The sequence below is a fragment of the Vulpes lagopus genome, chromosome 1 (genome assembly GCF_018345385.1).
Source record: "Vulpes lagopus strain Blue_001 chromosome 1, ASM1834538v1, whole genome shotgun sequence".
In the NCBI taxonomy this organism is placed as follows: domain Eukaryota; kingdom Metazoa; phylum Chordata; class Mammalia; order Carnivora; family Canidae; genus Vulpes; species Vulpes lagopus.
The window spans coordinates 118,978,071-118,995,302 of record NC_054824.1 but is presented as its reverse complement, the minus strand read 5'-3'; the positions used below and the strand labels follow the sequence as shown (position 1 = coordinate 118,995,302).

The window sequence follows — 17,232 nt, the reverse complement described above, 5'->3', positions numbered from 1 at the left end:
TAAGAACTGAGGCATATCTAAGAGGCCTCCTACACTGTCTTCATTCAGATTATTTTTCAGTGGTATAAATCCATGGACATATATTGTTTATTAAATAATACTAATTTTTAAAAGAACTTACAGTGTTACTCTAGGGTTGGCTGGCTGTCAGTCAGTAGAGCGTGGGGCTCTTGATCCTTGAAGTTATGAGTTCAAGCCCCACTTTGGGTACAGAGCTTTCTTTAAAAAAAAAAAAAGTGTTGCAGAAAAAGATTTTTTAAAACTAAAATTGTTTGGTCTTCTGTTCTTTTTTTAGCGACTCCAGGAAGAAATAACTAAGCAGTCTCCAACATTGCAAAGAAATGCTTTATATATCAAATCTGTAAGTTGTGCATTCCTTTTGAAATTGAATCCATTTTGATGGAAGGTTTCCAGTTAGTTAATTTTATGCAGTCTGTTTTTACCAAAGCAAGGAATTAAAAACCTGTGTGGTGTTTGCATGTGATAGGATTTCTTTCATTTTTTTCCCCCTCAGTCCAAGATCAGCCGACTACCTGCTTACTTGACTATTCAGATGGTTCGATTTTTTTATAAAGAGAAGGAATCTGTGAATGCTAAAGTTCTTAAGGTTAGTAACGAACTTCAGTATAATAAAATATTGTAATTCTTTGAAAGCAATCCCTAATTTACAATAGGTTTCTTTCTTCATTTAGGGATAGACTTTTTTTGAAATACTGTAAGTAGGAAAGATCTATATTAACATTAGATAAGTGGTTCTTAAGACTATGTATTGGAATTATCTGTTTTCCTTTTTATTATTAATTTTTATTTATGTAAATATGAAGTTTCAGTTCTCATTTTTTAAAAATATATTTTATTCATTTATTCATGAGACACAGAGAGGCAGAGACACAGGCAGAGGGAGAAGCAGGCTCCATGCAGGGAGCCCGACGTGGGAATCGATCCCGGGACTCCCAGGATCACGCCCTGGGCCGAAGGCAGGCGCTAAACTGCTGAGCCACCCAGGCGTCCCACCTTTTTATTTATTTATTTTTATTTTATTTTATTTTTTTCCACCTTTTTATTTTTAAAAAAGATTTATTTACTTATTTATTTTAGAGAGAGAGTACACATAAGCAGGGGAGGGGGCAGAGGGAAGGAGAGAAAAATCCCGACGTGAGAGAGAAATCTCGTAACTCTGAGATTACAACTTGAGATAAAACCAAGAGTTGGACGCTTAATGGACTGAGCCACCCAGGTGCCCTGATGTAATATTTCTGAAATGCTTCTTTTGTCATATAAATTTTGGTAACTCCTCTGTAGTCGGAGTCATGATTTTAAAAATATTGGATAAAAAGTTAAAAGAATTTTTTTTTAATCTTAAAAAGTTAGGACCAGGGGCTCCTGGATGGCTCAGTCAGTAGAGCATGTGACTCTTGATATTAGGGCCATGAATTCAAACCCCACAGTGGGGCGTGGAGATTATTTAAAACAAAAGTTGGGACCAGATTGAATATAAGCATTTTGATGTTTTCAGCTGCATAGATTTCCAAGTGAGTTTTATAAATTTTGTTTTCAACTTCATTTGAATTATGAAAGTATTACATTAAAGGTATGATAGATATTTTAAATAACTACCTTTATAAAGATGTTTACTTTTTCTTTTTGGTTTGTATATAGGATGTTAAATTTCCTCTTATGTTGGATGTGTATGAACTGTGTACACCAGAACTTCAGGAGAAAATGGTCTCTTTTCGATCAAAATTTAAGGATCTAGAAGATAAAAAAGTGAATCAGCAGCCAAAGACAGTAGGTTCTTATTGTTGATTTTCTCCTCTTAATATTTTAATCTTTAATCAGTGTTCAGCAATTACTTTGTTAATATTTTAGTAATTACTGTTAATCCCCTAGTAAAAATGGATGAACCTGTATTTTATTTAGCACATATACAAAGTTTAGGTGTATTTTAGCATAAGAAAGAACTACTTATGGTAAATGGCCCTTTATGGTAGAGCAGGCTTAATATTTTTTCTCCTGTAGTCTATAGCCTCTATTCTGTTTATATTTACCTCCGGAGAGCACTTCACATAAAATCTTGCTTAGTATTTTCAGTGTATTTTATTGTTTTCCTTATAAATCTTGGAGTTATCTTTGTTTTTAGATGGAATTCGTGGTGTAGAGTATTGGTTCATTTATGCCTGCTATGACAAATAAGTTGTATCTTTTATTTATTTTTTATTTAAATTCAAGTTAACATGCAGTGCAATATTGTTTTCAATAGAATTCAGTGATTCATCACTTACATACAACACCCAGTGCTTATCATAACAAGTGTCCTCCTTAATGCCCATCACCCATCTAGCCCATCCCCCACCCACCTCCCTCTAACAACCCTTAGTTCTCCATTATCAGGAATCTCTTATGGTTTGTTTCCCTGTCTCTATTTATTCCCCCTCCCTCTATGTTCATCTGTTTTGTTAAATTCCACATGTGAGTGAAGTTGTATGGTATTTGTCTTTCTCTAACTTACATTGTTTAGCATAATACACTCTGGCTCCATCCATGTTGTTGCAGATGGCAACATTTTGATGGTTGAGTAATACTCCATTATATACGTGTGTGTGTGTGTGTGTGTGTGTGTGTGTGTGTGTGTGTGTGTGTTGTGCACATTTTTATCCATTCATCAGTCAATGGACATTTGGGCTCTTTCCATAGTTTGGCTATTGTTGATAATGTTGCTATAAACACCAGGATGCATGTATCCCTTCAAATCTGTCTTTTTGTATCCTTTGGGTAAATACCTAGTAGTGCAAATTGCTGGATTATAGGGTGGTTCTAGTTTTAACTTTTTTTTTTTTTAAGATTTTATTTATTTACTCATGAGACACACACGGGGGGGGGGGGGCGGGGGCGGGCAGAGACACAGAGGGAGAAGCAGGCCCCATGCAGGGAGCCCGACATGGGACTCGATCCCGGGTCTCCAGGATCACACCCTGAGCCGAAGGCAGCGCTAAACTGCCGAGCCACCTGGCTGCCCTATTTTTAACTTTTATTTATTTATTTTTTATTTTTATTTTTTTATTTTTAACTTTTTGAGGAACCTCCATATTGTTTTCCAGAATTGCTGCACCAGCTTGCATTCCCACCAACAGTGGACAAGAGTTTCCCTTTTCTCTGCATTCCCACCAACACCTGTTGTTTCTTGTGTTGTTAATTTTAACCATTCTGACAGGTGTGATAAATTGTATCTTTTAATAAGTGCAGCTTGTATGCCTGCAACTGCTAAAATCATGACCTTAGGAAATTTTATGTTTAATAAGTTGTATTACTTTAGGTTCAGATAAGGTAACAGCTGAACTGTGTTGGTCCCCCCCCCCATGAAAAAGATTTTTCCTGATAACTAGAAATCTTTCCAGTGTGATATTATATATCTAATTTAAATTCTTCTGCAAATTATTGTGTGTATGTTAAATACTTCTTTTTAAACATTAAACTGTATTTTGAGATAATTATAGAATCACATGTACATGTAAGAAATAATATGACGAGATTCAAGTACCTTTTACCAAGTTTCCCCTGTGGTAATGTCTTGCAAAACAATAGTACAGTATCACAACTTGGATATTTTGATGCAGTCCAGATACCGTACATACTCATCACTACAAAGATTCCACATACTGCCCCCTTTGTAGCCAAACCCACTTTCCCTTGGCCCGTACCACCTCCTCAATTCCTAGCAAATGCCAATCTGGTCTCCATTTCTATAGTTTTGTCATTTCAAGATAGTTATCTAAATGGAATCATATAATATGTAACTTTGGGATTTTCTTTTCTCAGCATAATTCTTTGGAAATTAGCCCAGGTCATTTTGTAGAGTAGTTCCTTCTTTTTTGTTGCTGAATGGTATTCAGTGGTATGCCTATATACCATATTTTGCTTAACCATTCAACTGTTGAAGGACAGCTGGATTGTTTCTAGTTTCATTTATTAGGAATAAAGCTGATACAAACATTCATGTACCAGTTTTAGTGTAAACATGACTTTTCATTTATCCGGGAATAAATACCTGGGAATATAATTGCTAGATTGTATGGTAGTTGTATACTTAATTTTTAAAGCAACTATCAAAGGTTGTCCATAGAGACTTTACCATTTTCGATGCTTGTTAGCAGTATATGACTGATCCACTTTCTGCATTCTTGCCAGAATTTGGTGGTGTCAATATTCTTGTGTTAGCCATTTTTGTTTGTTTGTTTGTTTTTTTATTTGTTTATTCATGAGAGACACAGAGAGAGGGGCAGAGATATAGGCAGAGAGAGAAACAAGTTCCTGTAACCATGCTGTTTTTGTCTCTAGTTCTATTTTTGTGAGGAGTGGGGAATTTCTTTCAGTTTTTTGAGAGGAGTGAGGAAGCTAAAATTATGGTCTTACGTGTTTCTCCATTCGGTTCTGTCAGCTTTTGCTTTGCCTGTTTTGTAGCTCTGTTATTTGGTGCATACACCTCTAGGATTGTTAAGTATTCTTGATGGAGTGACCCTTTTATAGTATGCAATGTCCCTCTCTGTCCCTGGTAATTTTCTTTACTCTGAAGTCTGCTTTTCTGATATTACTATTGTCAATGCTGTTTTGTTTTTGTTAATGTTTGCATGATGTCTTTTTGTATTCTTTTACTTTAAATTTGCCTATATTGTTGTATTTTAAGAGTTTCTTAATGACAGCATAGAGTTGGATCATGTTTTTTAATACACCCTGTTAATCTCTTATTGGTGTATTTAGACCATTTACATTTAATGTAACTTGATTTGTTAGTTAAATCTGTTATGTTTTGCTTTTCCTTTGTTCTTCTTTTCATTTCTTTATTGCCTTGTAGGTTGCTTGAACATAATAATGGAATTCTAATTTGACTTATCTACAATTTTTAAAAAATCATTTTCTTTGTATACCTGTTTGCTCTAGGTGTCAGATTTTAACATAAAAAGGAATGGTTGTCGTAATTGCCATTTTTTTTTTTAATTGTAGGATCCTTTGACTTCTTGTCACTCCAGCTGTCTTTAAACTACTTGCATTCTGTTCAGTACCATTATAATTTTCAAGAACTTTGCCCATATGCCTAGATAAGTTTAATTTTGTGTTACATACTTAAATGGGTTGACGCAGGGAATTCCCACTAAAGATCTTTGTCTGAAATGATAAATCATGTCTCTTTCAATATTAGGGGAATATAAAAAAAAATATTAGGGGAATATTTGCTGAATTAAATATTTCAGTTCATTTAAGCTAAGTTCATTCAGTTCATTTGAGCTGGTGGCCATGTCTTAGATTTAATGTTAGTTGCTGTAATTTGACTTTTCTGTTTTATTAATGTAACTTTCTTTTTTATCCTATGTGGTTTGATGGTATTTTGGTAAAAATATAGCATTGGGCTTTCTACCCTGCAGCATTGTTTATTGATACTGTTATATTCACTGGCATGCTCTAGGTTTAGTGGCTTATAGTTGGTCCTATAATCAGAGGGTCTGTTACTATACATACAATATTGTATATTGTTGAAGTGTAGATCTTTTGGGTTTACAGTTTTATGTTAACTATGTTATATTGTAGTAAATATAAAGTAGTGTTTTGCATTGTAGTAGTAGAGATTTGTGGAAATGAATACTTACTAAGAATATAGATTTCCAATATCATGATTTAAAATCAAATTGTTTTCTCCTCAGAGTGACAAAAAGAGTAGTCCCCAGAAAGAAGTTAAATATGAGCCTTTCTCTTTTGCTGACGGTAAGTGGAAAAAATTATTTCAATTGAGTTGCTCTGTGTGTGTGTGTGTATGGTAAAATTACTGTCTTGGCACTTACCTATTTATTTCAGATATGCTTTAAAAAGAAAGATTTCTTAAAATACAATTTACTTTAATTAGACCGGTCTTTTTAGCAGGCAGTTCTATGAATATCATACTTCCTAAAATATCTTCCATAAATCCTTAACTTTAAACTGTAGTATCCTACTGAATTCTGATAATAAAGTAGTACTTCTATAGGCTGACCTTCAGATTTCTTGCTTGGTACCTAGCTTGAGAAAGCACGTGTCTGTTCATTGTTTGATATTGTTGGATTTACATCTTTCCTTAGACATTGGCTCCAATAACTGTGGATACTATGACTTACAAGCAGTGTTAACACATCAAGGAAGGTCTAGCTCTTCAGGCCATTACGTATCATGGGTGAAAAGGAAACAAGGTAAGGATTCTGTTGTTTTGTTTTTTCAGTTGTTAATTATTTTAATAGTATATTTAGTACACATCTTGTATCACAGTGGTTTTCAAACTTTCTGGTCTCAGAACCCCTTTACATTCTTAATTGTTGAGGTCCACAAAGAGCTTTTGTTTGAGGATTCTCTTAATATTTACTATAATAGAAATTAAAACTGAGAAATTCATTGGAAACCAACAATAATAAACTCATTACTTATCACATAAATAGCAATATTTTCCAAAACAAAAAAATAACAAGAAATAGTATTGATTTGTTTTTGTAGGTCTGTTTTGTTTGGCTTAGTAGGAGACAGCTGGATCCTCCTGTTTCTGCATATTTAGTCTCTTTATCACACATCGTGTGACTTCTGGAAATTTCCAAAGCACACTTGAGAGAATGAGGGATAAAGGCAAATAATGTTTTAGTAGTGTTATGAAAATAATTGTGATCTTCATGGGACTCCTGAAATGGTCTTGAAGCCTGAGTAGTCCCTGAACTACACTTTGAAAACTTAGTATGGCACATGGAGTACTGCTGTGCACAAAATGACTCCGTGCCTTTCTTGAAATGGAACTGAGAAAACCATTACGATGTTATTTTAATTTTCTTCTCTTGTTCTTTAGATGAATGGATTAAGTTTGATGATGATAAGGTCAGCATCGTGACGCCAGAGGATATCTTGCGGCTTTCTGGTGGTGGAGACTGGCATATAGCATATGTTTTACTCTATGGGCCTCGCAGAGTTGAAATAATGGAAGAGGAAAGTGAACAGTAATCTTCATTTTAGCTATTTATGTGTAGGTGTGAAATAAATGTTATTTGTTGACCATTTGTGTAATCCAGAGCTGTAGAGGAAGATATTTAGGTGGTTTTATGTGTTTCCCCTCTCATGTGGAACAAAAGAGGGCAAAGCAGACCACTAGTGGATCAACCTAAAAAAAAATTACAGAAAAAAGAAAATTGCCTTTGGACTGTGCTGCCCTATTAAGGGTTGCAGGAAGACATTTTTAAAAAGCTATTTCTTGCATTAATTTTTAAAAATTCTGATTTGAAATGCCTTTCACCTTCTGTGATAAATTTTTTCTCCCGACTTTTTCAGTCCAGGATTCAGCAATCAGATGTTTATTGCACACCTATTACTCTTGTTTTGTTGTTGTTCTTGCATGGTTCAAACCACCGGTGATTCATAGCTGCCCATCCTTTGCCTTATCTAACAAAAATTTTGCCAGGATGTGGAAAGGAAGTAAGTGTTGCTATCATTGTGTTACTCAGTGCTGCTGCCTACATCCCATGGAAACATGGGTACAATCAAGTATTTGTCCAGCCTGACTGTTGCTGGCTTTTCATGACTTTAAAATAAATTGTGATCAGTAATAGTACATTTGATTATACATTTATTATTGTGTGTCTCTGATGTACTATGGTTTGTATATTTAACTTTGCAGTGGTTTTGTAGTAATCAACCTTAAAAGAAGTCGACAAGCTCTGGTTGCTTATTTTTAGAATATGAGGCTATTTAATAAAAAAAAAAAAAAAAAAAAGAAGAAGAAAAGAAAAAAAGAGGGACTAACAGCTTCTGACCTCAAGTCTTTTGTCTGAGTGTTGGAGCTTGGGTTAAGTTTAGGTCTATCTAGTATCGTATCCTTTAGTTGCTGCAGGTGGTTAGTTTTACTCTGCTGTTAAGCATCCATTGAAAAATGTTTTTTCCTGTCCTCTCACATTATGTTTTGTTTAAAAGAAATATAAAGTTGTAAAAGTAACAGAATTCTTTGGATGCTGAATGCAACGACGCTTATTGGTCTATCCTTCCCTTGGCTCAGTTGATGCTTTTACTCTCGTCTGTTCTCAAGATCTTCATGTCTCAGAATTTAATAGCAGTGATTTTTAAATTGATCATAAAAATACCAAGAGTAAGTGGTGTTTCACTATGGTAGGTTTCTTACATTTTAATACATTCTCTAATTAATTAGTTGCTCATTTTTGTTTCAAGAGCCTTGATTGCTAGACAGATGTTAGGAAATGAGCTCATTTGTCTCTGATTTTGAGTTAGGTATATAAAATGAAGTTGGGGGATTATCATGAAATCTCCTTACGCTGTTTTCATGCTCTGCAGAGCACAGCACTGGATTCCTAGAGATTCCTAGAGAATAATGACCATTTTCCTCTCAACTTCAAACAATGTGATAAACTCTGAAAACGCTAGGGGATAAAATAAGCATTTCAGGGAAATTTTTCTGTAAATACCTTCTTCAGCTAAATGAGAGGGGAAGGTACAGAATAGAAAGGGAAGAGGATACCATAAGAAGGGGAATGATTTTTAGATACTGCTATGATGCTTGTGACTGCATTTTTTATTCACTGTCTTACTTGGTGTGAACAATTTTGAGGATGTAAATTTAGCGATTAGAATTCTGATTTGCAGGATGTTATAGCTACTAGATGAAGTGAGGTAGGTTTAGAACAAAGTATATGTCTTCTATGGAGTTAGAATTTTAAAATTATAATTCTTTGTTATAAAAATTGATTTCATTTTATTTGATCCAAATAAGCATTATTCCAAAGATTTTTTTTTTTAAGTATAAGAAATTGGACTTAACACCAGTGTTTTAAACAAGGCTGTTTGAGAGTTCAGCCTTGCATATAAGGTCTTTGGGAGAGTGGTTAAGAAAATGTCTTGACTCCTGAGTGTGCCTTATATGCTGTGCCATGAATCACTGAGGCCCTTTTGATATTAGAGCTGTACTGGATTACCGGTGGACTAGTTTGTGAAGTTAAGCCCAAGCAAGAACATTTATGGTATAAAATGCACTTTGCAGCCTTTCAGGATTCAAAACAATGATGACCTAATGTTAGGGCCCTTGAAGGGTAATTATGCTTATGTGAGAATGGGAAAAGTAGATGGTACAGTCTCTAGCCATTACTACACATAGCTTTGCTGTTTATAGACTGCTTTCATCTACAACAATCCCAGAAGTATGCATCCCAATTTTAAGGACTTAGGAGGTTTATAAATAATTATAAAATTATCTATAATCTCTGTAAGGCTAAAAGGACTACGTTTAAGACTTTAACCTATTTCTTTTGAAGTAGGGGGTTGGCAAACATTTTCAGTGGGTGGGTGGATAGTAAATATTTTAAGTTTCACAGTCTTTCTTGCAACTACTTAACTCTGCTGTTGTAGCTTGAAAGGAGCCATAGAGGATATTTAAAGGAATCAGCATAGCTGTGTATTGATAAAATTCTACTTGTAAAAACAGTTGGGAAATGGACCATTGTTTACTGATTCTCTGCTTTTAAAGCATGAAGACTTGTCACATGGTTTCAGAAAGTCATTCTGGGATTTTCAGAAGAGCAAGTTAAATTTTTTATAACTATTAATGGCATGCAGGAAATGAAGTTGGCATAGTGTATTTTAGGAAACACCATACTCCCTAAAAAACTGCTTACTAGCTTCATTATAAGTATTTTAACAAAAATATGTGACCTTTAGTTTGGCCATTTTCCCAACTTACTCCCATCTCCTGAAACCCTGAGGTCAGTTATCAAGAGCCAATATACATTCTGTTGTTCTTGGAGCACCAGCCAACTGTACAACAACTGTTATAAAAATGTTTATTGTTTACCAAAACCATTGGACCTCTTTATCAAATGCTGCTTGGTAACAAAATCTTATCACAGTTTTAATAAAAAAAAAAAAAAAAAAAGAAAGAAAGAAAGAAAGAAGCTAACTATTTGTCTCATTGTCATTAGTTAGACTTTCTGCAAGGTCACTTAATCCGGACTTATTTAGTGCATTCATCAGATTCTCAGGTGTTGCATGTACTCCCTCTTGATCTTGCCAGGCAACTAGTAGCTGCTTAGCTCTCATCTTCATGTCTTCGCTGTCACACTCAATTTGTCTAATTTCTGAGTCTTTCATTTCCAAGTAGGGAGCCAGGATCTTCCACTGCTCACCCAGTTTACTGGCAAACACCTCTATCTGTTCCCCTGTTACAGGTTTGTCTCGCCGAACATCAGGGCCTAGAAAACACAGGAAATGTCAATTATGTACAAAGCACAAAGATACGTACAATTCAAAATATACAACAGAACTGAGAAGATACGGAGCCACTGAACTATTAATCACTGTTCATAAGCTTTTTTTTTTTTTTTTTAAAGATTTTATTTATTCATGAGAGGCACAGAGAGAGAGGCAGAGACATAGGCAGAGGGAGAAGCAGACTTCCTGTGGGAGCCCGATGCAGGACTCAATCCCTGGACCCCGGGATCACACCCTGAGCCAAAGGCAGATGCTCAACCACTGAGCCACCCTGATGCCCCTCATAAGCTTTATTTTTAAAAGGAAAACAGCACCTTTCTATATTTTCCATGGGTTGAATATTATTTTTATAGTCATGATCACTAGGAAAGCAATACTTTTTTTTTTTTTTTTTTGGGAATCAATACTTCCAAAGCCAAAGCTGCTGCCTGCCTCTATTGTTAATTATGAAGCAGCTGCTCCCTTCTAATTGCCACCCCCGTTCCCCTAATTAAAGGGTGAGTTTCTTTCAAATATAAGTACTTTCCTTCCCATCACTTCCAAATTGTACTGCATAAAATGTATTTAAAAATTCCTCACTATAAGAAACAGTTGAGATAAATGGTAGAAGTTGAGAAGTAGATCAAATAACGTACCTCTCAACAAAGAACCCCAATCTTTTCCAATTTTGTAAAAGAGCCAAGAAAATTCAATTCTTACTTTCATTTTCCTTCAGTAAAGCATCATTATCTTCCTCATCTTCATCCTCACCTGTTTTTATTTCTTCAGAAGGAGGCTAAAATGAGGAAGAAGAATGTTTAAAAAGAATGCCGACTTGTAAAGTAATTGGGATACTTTTGGTTTAGACATGAGTGGTTGAGAGGGCCCACAGAGGGCCCAGCACTTTACCCTTGAGCATGTTAAATGTGAACGTCAGGTAAGGATCACAAATGGGATGGTGTTAACCTGGAGAAGGAGTGGACAGGAAAGACTCCCCTTCCCCCACACATGTGAAAAAGGGAGCCAGTAAGGTACGGTAAGACGATTTGGAAATATGTAGTATATGGTAACAAAGGGCTGGAGAAAAATAGGGAGCAACCAGGTTCTTAAAATTTTTGAGTCATTTTACAGTATAGTTAGGACCATTTTATAGTAAACAATGAGAAAACTGTATTGGAAAAGAGAGCAGAGTAGAAGGATAGGCCAAGATGCCTACTGCTACCTGTTGTAGATTCCTTTTGATAAAAAGACAATGCATTGGCAAAAAAATTCAAGTCTGAGTTTACAAGTGGGATAACTGTTTAACCAAAGTACTGTGGGCTTTAATAAACTTTTTATAGAGCATATAGTTTAAGTTACTTTATCACTTTATGTACTTCCTAGAAATGTATACTCAAATGCATTTTTTTCTTATTCTTAAACATGGAGGTTTGCAGAGGATTTTCTTTCCCCACATGATAAACTGTACATTCAGATTCTTAGCGATAGTAGTTTTAAATAACAGGTAAAGAATATGAAAACATTGATTTATATATATTACTTACTGGTAATTCCTTTGCTAGCTTTATTACCATGTTTTCAAGATATTCTGGCAAACTTTTAAACTGCTGGTTGGTTGGCTGGAAGAAGTGAGGGCTTCTTCGTGCTAATAGTCTCAGGGCTCTCCAACCATAATTTGAATTGTTCACAGCTCTATGAAAAGAAATGTCAATCTTGTATTATGGTTTTTTATTTTATTTTATTTTTGGTTTTTTATTTCTATATGCCTTCTAGTTAATGTAACTTATGTGACATTCTATACTCTTAAGTAGCTGAAGGTGCACCATTCTTTTCATTCTGATCTTACTCCTAAAGAACCTCTCAGAATGCAGTACACTTATAATAATAGAAACCAGCAGAATCTGACAAAGCAGGTTCACATGCAGCAAACACACTTGAAAAGTTTATACATTTTACTTAATTTTAAAAAGTCCGTTTGCATGTGGTACTAACTAGATGTTCTATGTGCAAGACAGTAATCATCTACCTATTTAGAAAGAAATAATCGGTTTCCTATATTCAGTGAGTTGATATCCATACTGGCAATGCCACTGGCAAGTGTGAATTTCAGAATATTTTATAAATTCAGCACTGAGCTTGGACCATATTAATCCAATCAATACATCATTTTCCATCTATAGAATATCTGTTTAATTTGCTTAATACCAAACTCAATGAATAAAAATGGCTCCAAAACTAAAAGGGAAACATCAAAAAGCCAACAGAGTAAAGCAGTGATGACAGAATCCATGAACTGTTCCTTAATGAAGCACAGCACTAGGGGGTACACAAGTGAGAAATGGACACCTCACAAATTCTAAAGGTAATGTTCCAGAACCAGTCAAGCTACAGAAGAATCCAGAGCACAGATTTATTCTGAGTTTTCACAAGTCTTCTGAAAGATCTCCCCCCAAGTTCTTAAGAGTAGCAACCTGATTTATTTATATAAATCTTATAAATGAGCCTCTACTGTTAACGTGTGCTGGTACTTGAGAAACTACTCCTACACTGTTGTCTTGCCAAACTTATGTCATGGTACTCATCAGCTAACCAGCTTCTCTGACACATTTCCATTTAAGCAATTTCAATGTTTTAAGCATTTTCAAAATTCCCTGCCAGTTACAAACTTACTCTCCAGAAATCCATCTCGTTCGGGTCCTTAAACCAAGGTTTGTAGAGGACTATCACATTCATTCATTCAACAAGTACTTGTTGAGCTGGGCACTCAGACGTTAGGGATACCCTGAACACTCAAGATGTGACAATCTTGGAATTAAGAGCAGGGCCCTGAGGCCAGAGTGGTTTCCTAACACTGCCATTTACTAGATAAGAACTTCAATACATGATTCACCCTCTGCCTCATTTTGTTTAACTGTAAAATGGAGATAACAATTTCTACCTTAGACATATATATGGTAAATGCCTAAGGGAGTACCTGACAGTGAATGTGGAATGTGTTGGCAAGCATCATTATTGATAAACAAGATATAAGGATTTCACACAGCGGTAAGGAGAAGAACACCACAAGAAATGAGAATTTCAGATAGGGAGGGGCTTCTGGGCCACGAAGACTGTCCTGAGGTCGTATCTGAAGTGACCTGTACCACTTGAACGGTTTGGGGCGAAATTTTAAGCAAAAAGAATAGCCAGTGCAAAGGTCCTGAGGTGTAAAGACCTTTGAGTTGAGAAACCTGGCTGGTGTAGTTGAAGCAGAGAGAAAATTGCTAAGAGGAGATATTGTTGAAGGGGTAGGCAGCAGTCAGATTGAGATCTTTTTGGCCCTGGTTGGATTCATCCTAATTTTAACTGGCAATCACTGGAAGAGTTTAAGCAGGAGATCAGACTTGCGAGTTTAAAGATCACAATTCTCATGCTGGAGAACAGAGCGTTACTAGTTAAGACATCATGGTAATTTTAACTCCTAACTTGTCATAAGGTCACACAACTGTGCTAACTACACGTCCTGTATGTTTCAAAGTGAACCATCTTATTTAATCCTCAGAATAACCCTGTGAAATGGATATTATTACTATTTAGCAGTGAAGAAACAAGCAGAGAGGGGTTACAGAAGCCCTAGCAGGCTAGCCAGTGAGTGTCACAGTGTCTTGGGATTGGAACCCAGGCAGACAAGAGGGCCCTTGCCCTTACAAGAGACACCAAAAGCCTATTTAAAACCATGGGGCTAGGGTGCATGGGTGGCTCAGCTGAGCACCTGACTGTTGGTTTCTGCTCAGGTCATGATCTCAGAGTTGTGAGATCAAGCCCCACATCAGGTTCTCCCCACAGCATGGAGTCTTCTTGAAGTTCTTTCCCTCTGCCCCTCCCCTTCACCCCCTACCCCTGCTTGCACAAATTCTCTAAAATAAATAAATGAAACTTAAAAAAAAAATCTTTAAAACCACAGAGCTGTGTGTTGCCTAAAAGAGTAGATGAAAAAGCTGAAATTGAGTCCTGAAGTTACTCCAAAGTCTGTGACTTAGGCGAGGAGGGGGAGTCAACTGAGATGCAGTGAGGCAGGAGTGTGGTTTGGTGGATGTCAAGAAAAGAACACAAGAAGAACACGTTATCTAAGGAAGGAGAGACAAATGGTGACTGCTGCTGGGAGGTCGATAAAAGATCGGTGACCTTGACAAGTACTATTTCAGTGGAGGGACAGGGAGACCGCCCAGCAGCAGTGAGCTGACAAGGAAATGGAAGGTGAGGAAATGCAGGCAATGGTTATCAACGTGTCTCGGGAGACACTGATTGGAAGGGGAAAAGAGGATCCTGGGAGGGAGGTGGAGGCCCAAGGGGAAACAAGAGTGATCCTCTGTCCTGTTACTCAGTAGGCATGGTCACGGAATCAGGGATGTGTGCTGATGTGGACCTGGTACCTGTGTATCAGTGGTCTCCCTTAACTAGTGTCCTAGTGTACGTACAGTCCCTAAAGAGATTACTGTAGAATGTTAGCACGGAAGAAGCACGACTTACTTGTATTCATTTTCAACCATGTTTTCAGGGTCTGCCTGTTCAATGGCTTCTTCAAAGAATTCTTCCAAAGTCGGCATGTATTCCCTGGGTGTTAAAAAAGAACTAGTGAGGACCACGTGTGTTCTTAATAACTACTCCTAAAATGGTGGCAATGAAAGATTCTGATATCACCGACACTTGCGTTAGTTACACTTTAGGAACTCAGATTTTTAAAGAGGTAAAGGACTCAAAATTGAACTCCAAGAGGACAACAAAGAGGGGCAGTGTGGTACTACACCCTCACATACTTCACTCCCTGTAACGCAGCAGTCACTGGACTCGACTGTAATGGTCCAGGAGTGGCCAGGGATTTCAGAACATCTGAATTTCCCCGGCAAGGAGGAAAGTTTCATATCCAATGTCCACATCCAGAGGTGCTTTTTCCTTAAACCAGAATTAATAAAATCCAGATGAATAACCAGACCATATTGAAATTTAAAGAGTTTACCTGTAAGCTTATTTTAGGTCTTTCCCATGAGAGCATGGTTGTTTTTTAATTGCATCTTTCTGGAATTTGGTTTTAGAAATAAGCGTTTGCTAGTCAAGCAAATGAGTATGATCCAAGGGTCTGATTAGAAGACATCTTTGACTAAAACTAGAAAAATGGGCTCTGTCAGGAAAAATCACACAATCTTACTTTCAGTATAATAACACACTCTCTTAACTAGTAATTATGACAGGCCTTGAAGGTTTCCTTGGAGTTTACCAGTCTTGTATGTGTCCCCCTAGACAAAGCAAGGGAGACACTGAAATCCCAGACTATCACTGATAAGTGCTTGGAACCATTCATTAGATTAAAAATTACTGTATAGCTGACCCTTATACGCTGCGAGCTTGAACTGTGCAGGTCCACTTATTTGAATTTATTTTCGATAAATAAAGTACACTAAATGTATTTTTTCTTATGATTTTAATATTTTTTCTCCAGCTTCCTTCACTGTAAGAGAACAGCATATAATACATATAACAAACAAAATGTGTTCATCACTCATTTATGTTACAGTAAGGCTTGCAACCAATAGCAGGCTACTAACATTTTTGGGCAATCAAAAGTTACTTGTGCATTTTTCACTGCACGGTGTTGGCACCCCTAACCCCTGCATTGTTCAAGGTTCAACTGTAGACCATGAACAATCATGACTAAATGGAATGAACCTCCCAGGCGTTGCCATATCTGACTTTTACAAACACTACAAATACAACTCAGGGTGCCTGTGCACTCCTCTCTGATCTCATTCTCTTTCCCCAGAGGTGGCCACTCTTCAGAATTTGTTTTCTCACTCCTGTTTTTTTTTTTTTTAATGGAGCATATACAGTTTGAAAGTATCTCAAACTTTTATAATGGGACCCTGCTTGTAACCTACAACCCTGATTTTTCTTTTTTTTTAAAAAAGATTTTATTTATTTATTCATAGAGACACACCGAGAGAGAGAGAGAGAGAGAGAGAGAGAGAGAGAGAGAGGCAGAGACACAGGCAGAGGGAGAAGCAGGCTCCACGCAGGGAGCCCGACGCGGAACTCGATCCCGGGTCTCCAGGATCACACCCCGGGCTGCAAGCAGCGCTAAACCACTAAGCCACCAGGGTTGCCCAACCCTGATTTTTCTGATGGAGGCCTGATGCAGTAGTCCTCATGCAACCTCATTCTAGTGCCTGATGTATAGCAGTTTTGCTACAAGAACATGTCACACATCATCCATTCTCCCTTTGATATTCAGGTGGTTTCCCCATTTTTGCTATGACAGTGCTAAACGCACATTCTTGTACCTGTCTCATTTGTGTATGTGAACTAGTTTCTTTAGACACTATGGTCTTCAAACTACCCCTATAACCCATAGTAAAAAATTAATTTTTATTATAACCCAATACACACATAAATGTATGTGTGTATGTAAGAAAAGCTAATGTTTCACAAAAATATATTTTCTATTTCACTAAAAAAAAAAAAAAAAAAGCTGGTGGCAGCTACTAAACTGACTTCACAAATCACCGATTCTCAACCTAAAGTTTCAAAAGAATTACTTTAAGATCAACCATTCCAGGAGTGAACTGTCGGACAGAGGGTATGCACATCTGTAACTTTTAGTTACTGCCAAATTGTTTTCAAAAGTAGCTGTACCAATTTAGGGTCCCACCAGCAGCAGTGGCAATTCTTTTTACCCACAATTCATACAAAATGTTACACTTAAATTATTGAGTTTCTTGGCTATGAAACTGCCTGTTTTTTTTTTTTAACTTTTTATTTTATTTTATTTATTTATGATAGGCACACAGTGAGAGAGAGAGAGAGAGAGAGAGAGAGAGAGAGAGGCAGAGACACAGGCAGAGGGAGAAGCAGGCTCCATGCACCAGGAGCCCGACGTGGGATTCGATCCCGGGTCTCCAGGATCGCGCCCTGGGCCAAAGGCAGGCGCTAAACCACTGCGCCACCCAGGGATCC

General features: G+C 36.8%; 2 protein-coding genes across 3 annotated transcripts in view; one reads left to right on the top strand and one right to left on the bottom strand.

Moving 5' to 3' along the window:
- USP14 (ubiquitin specific peptidase 14) overlaps positions 1 to 7,606 on the top strand; it is a 43,905-nt gene extending 36,299 nt beyond the window's left edge. For both annotated transcript variants that reach the window (XM_041751481.1, XM_041751405.1), the window contains 6 exons: positions 296 to 361; positions 515 to 607; positions 1,660 to 1,788; positions 5,694 to 5,754; positions 6,105 to 6,212; positions 6,851 to 7,606. In XM_041751481.1, coding sequence (XP_041607415.1) covers positions 296 to 361; positions 515 to 607; positions 1,660 to 1,788; positions 5,694 to 5,754; positions 6,105 to 6,212; positions 6,851 to 7,002 — 609 coding nt within the window. In that variant the 3' untranslated portion in view covers positions 7,003 to 7,606. The remainder of the gene's footprint in view (positions 1 to 295; positions 362 to 514; positions 608 to 1,659; positions 1,789 to 5,693; positions 5,755 to 6,104; positions 6,213 to 6,850) is intronic.
- Positions 7,607 to 9,935: 2,329 nt separating this feature from the next.
- The window catches only part of THOC1 (THO complex 1), a 55,229-nt gene continuing 47,932 nt past the window's right edge, over positions 9,936 to 17,232 (bottom strand). Inside the window, exons 18-21 of the mRNA XM_041751289.1 lie at positions 14,755 to 14,838; positions 11,790 to 11,937; positions 10,966 to 11,041; positions 9,936 to 10,247 (exon numbers count right to left, since the gene is read on the bottom strand). Of these exons, the coding sequence (XP_041607223.1) occupies positions 9,952 to 10,247; positions 10,966 to 11,041; positions 11,790 to 11,937; positions 14,755 to 14,838 (604 nt within the window). The 3' untranslated portion in view covers positions 9,936 to 9,951. The remainder of the gene's footprint in view (positions 10,248 to 10,965; positions 11,042 to 11,789; positions 11,938 to 14,754; positions 14,839 to 17,232) is intronic.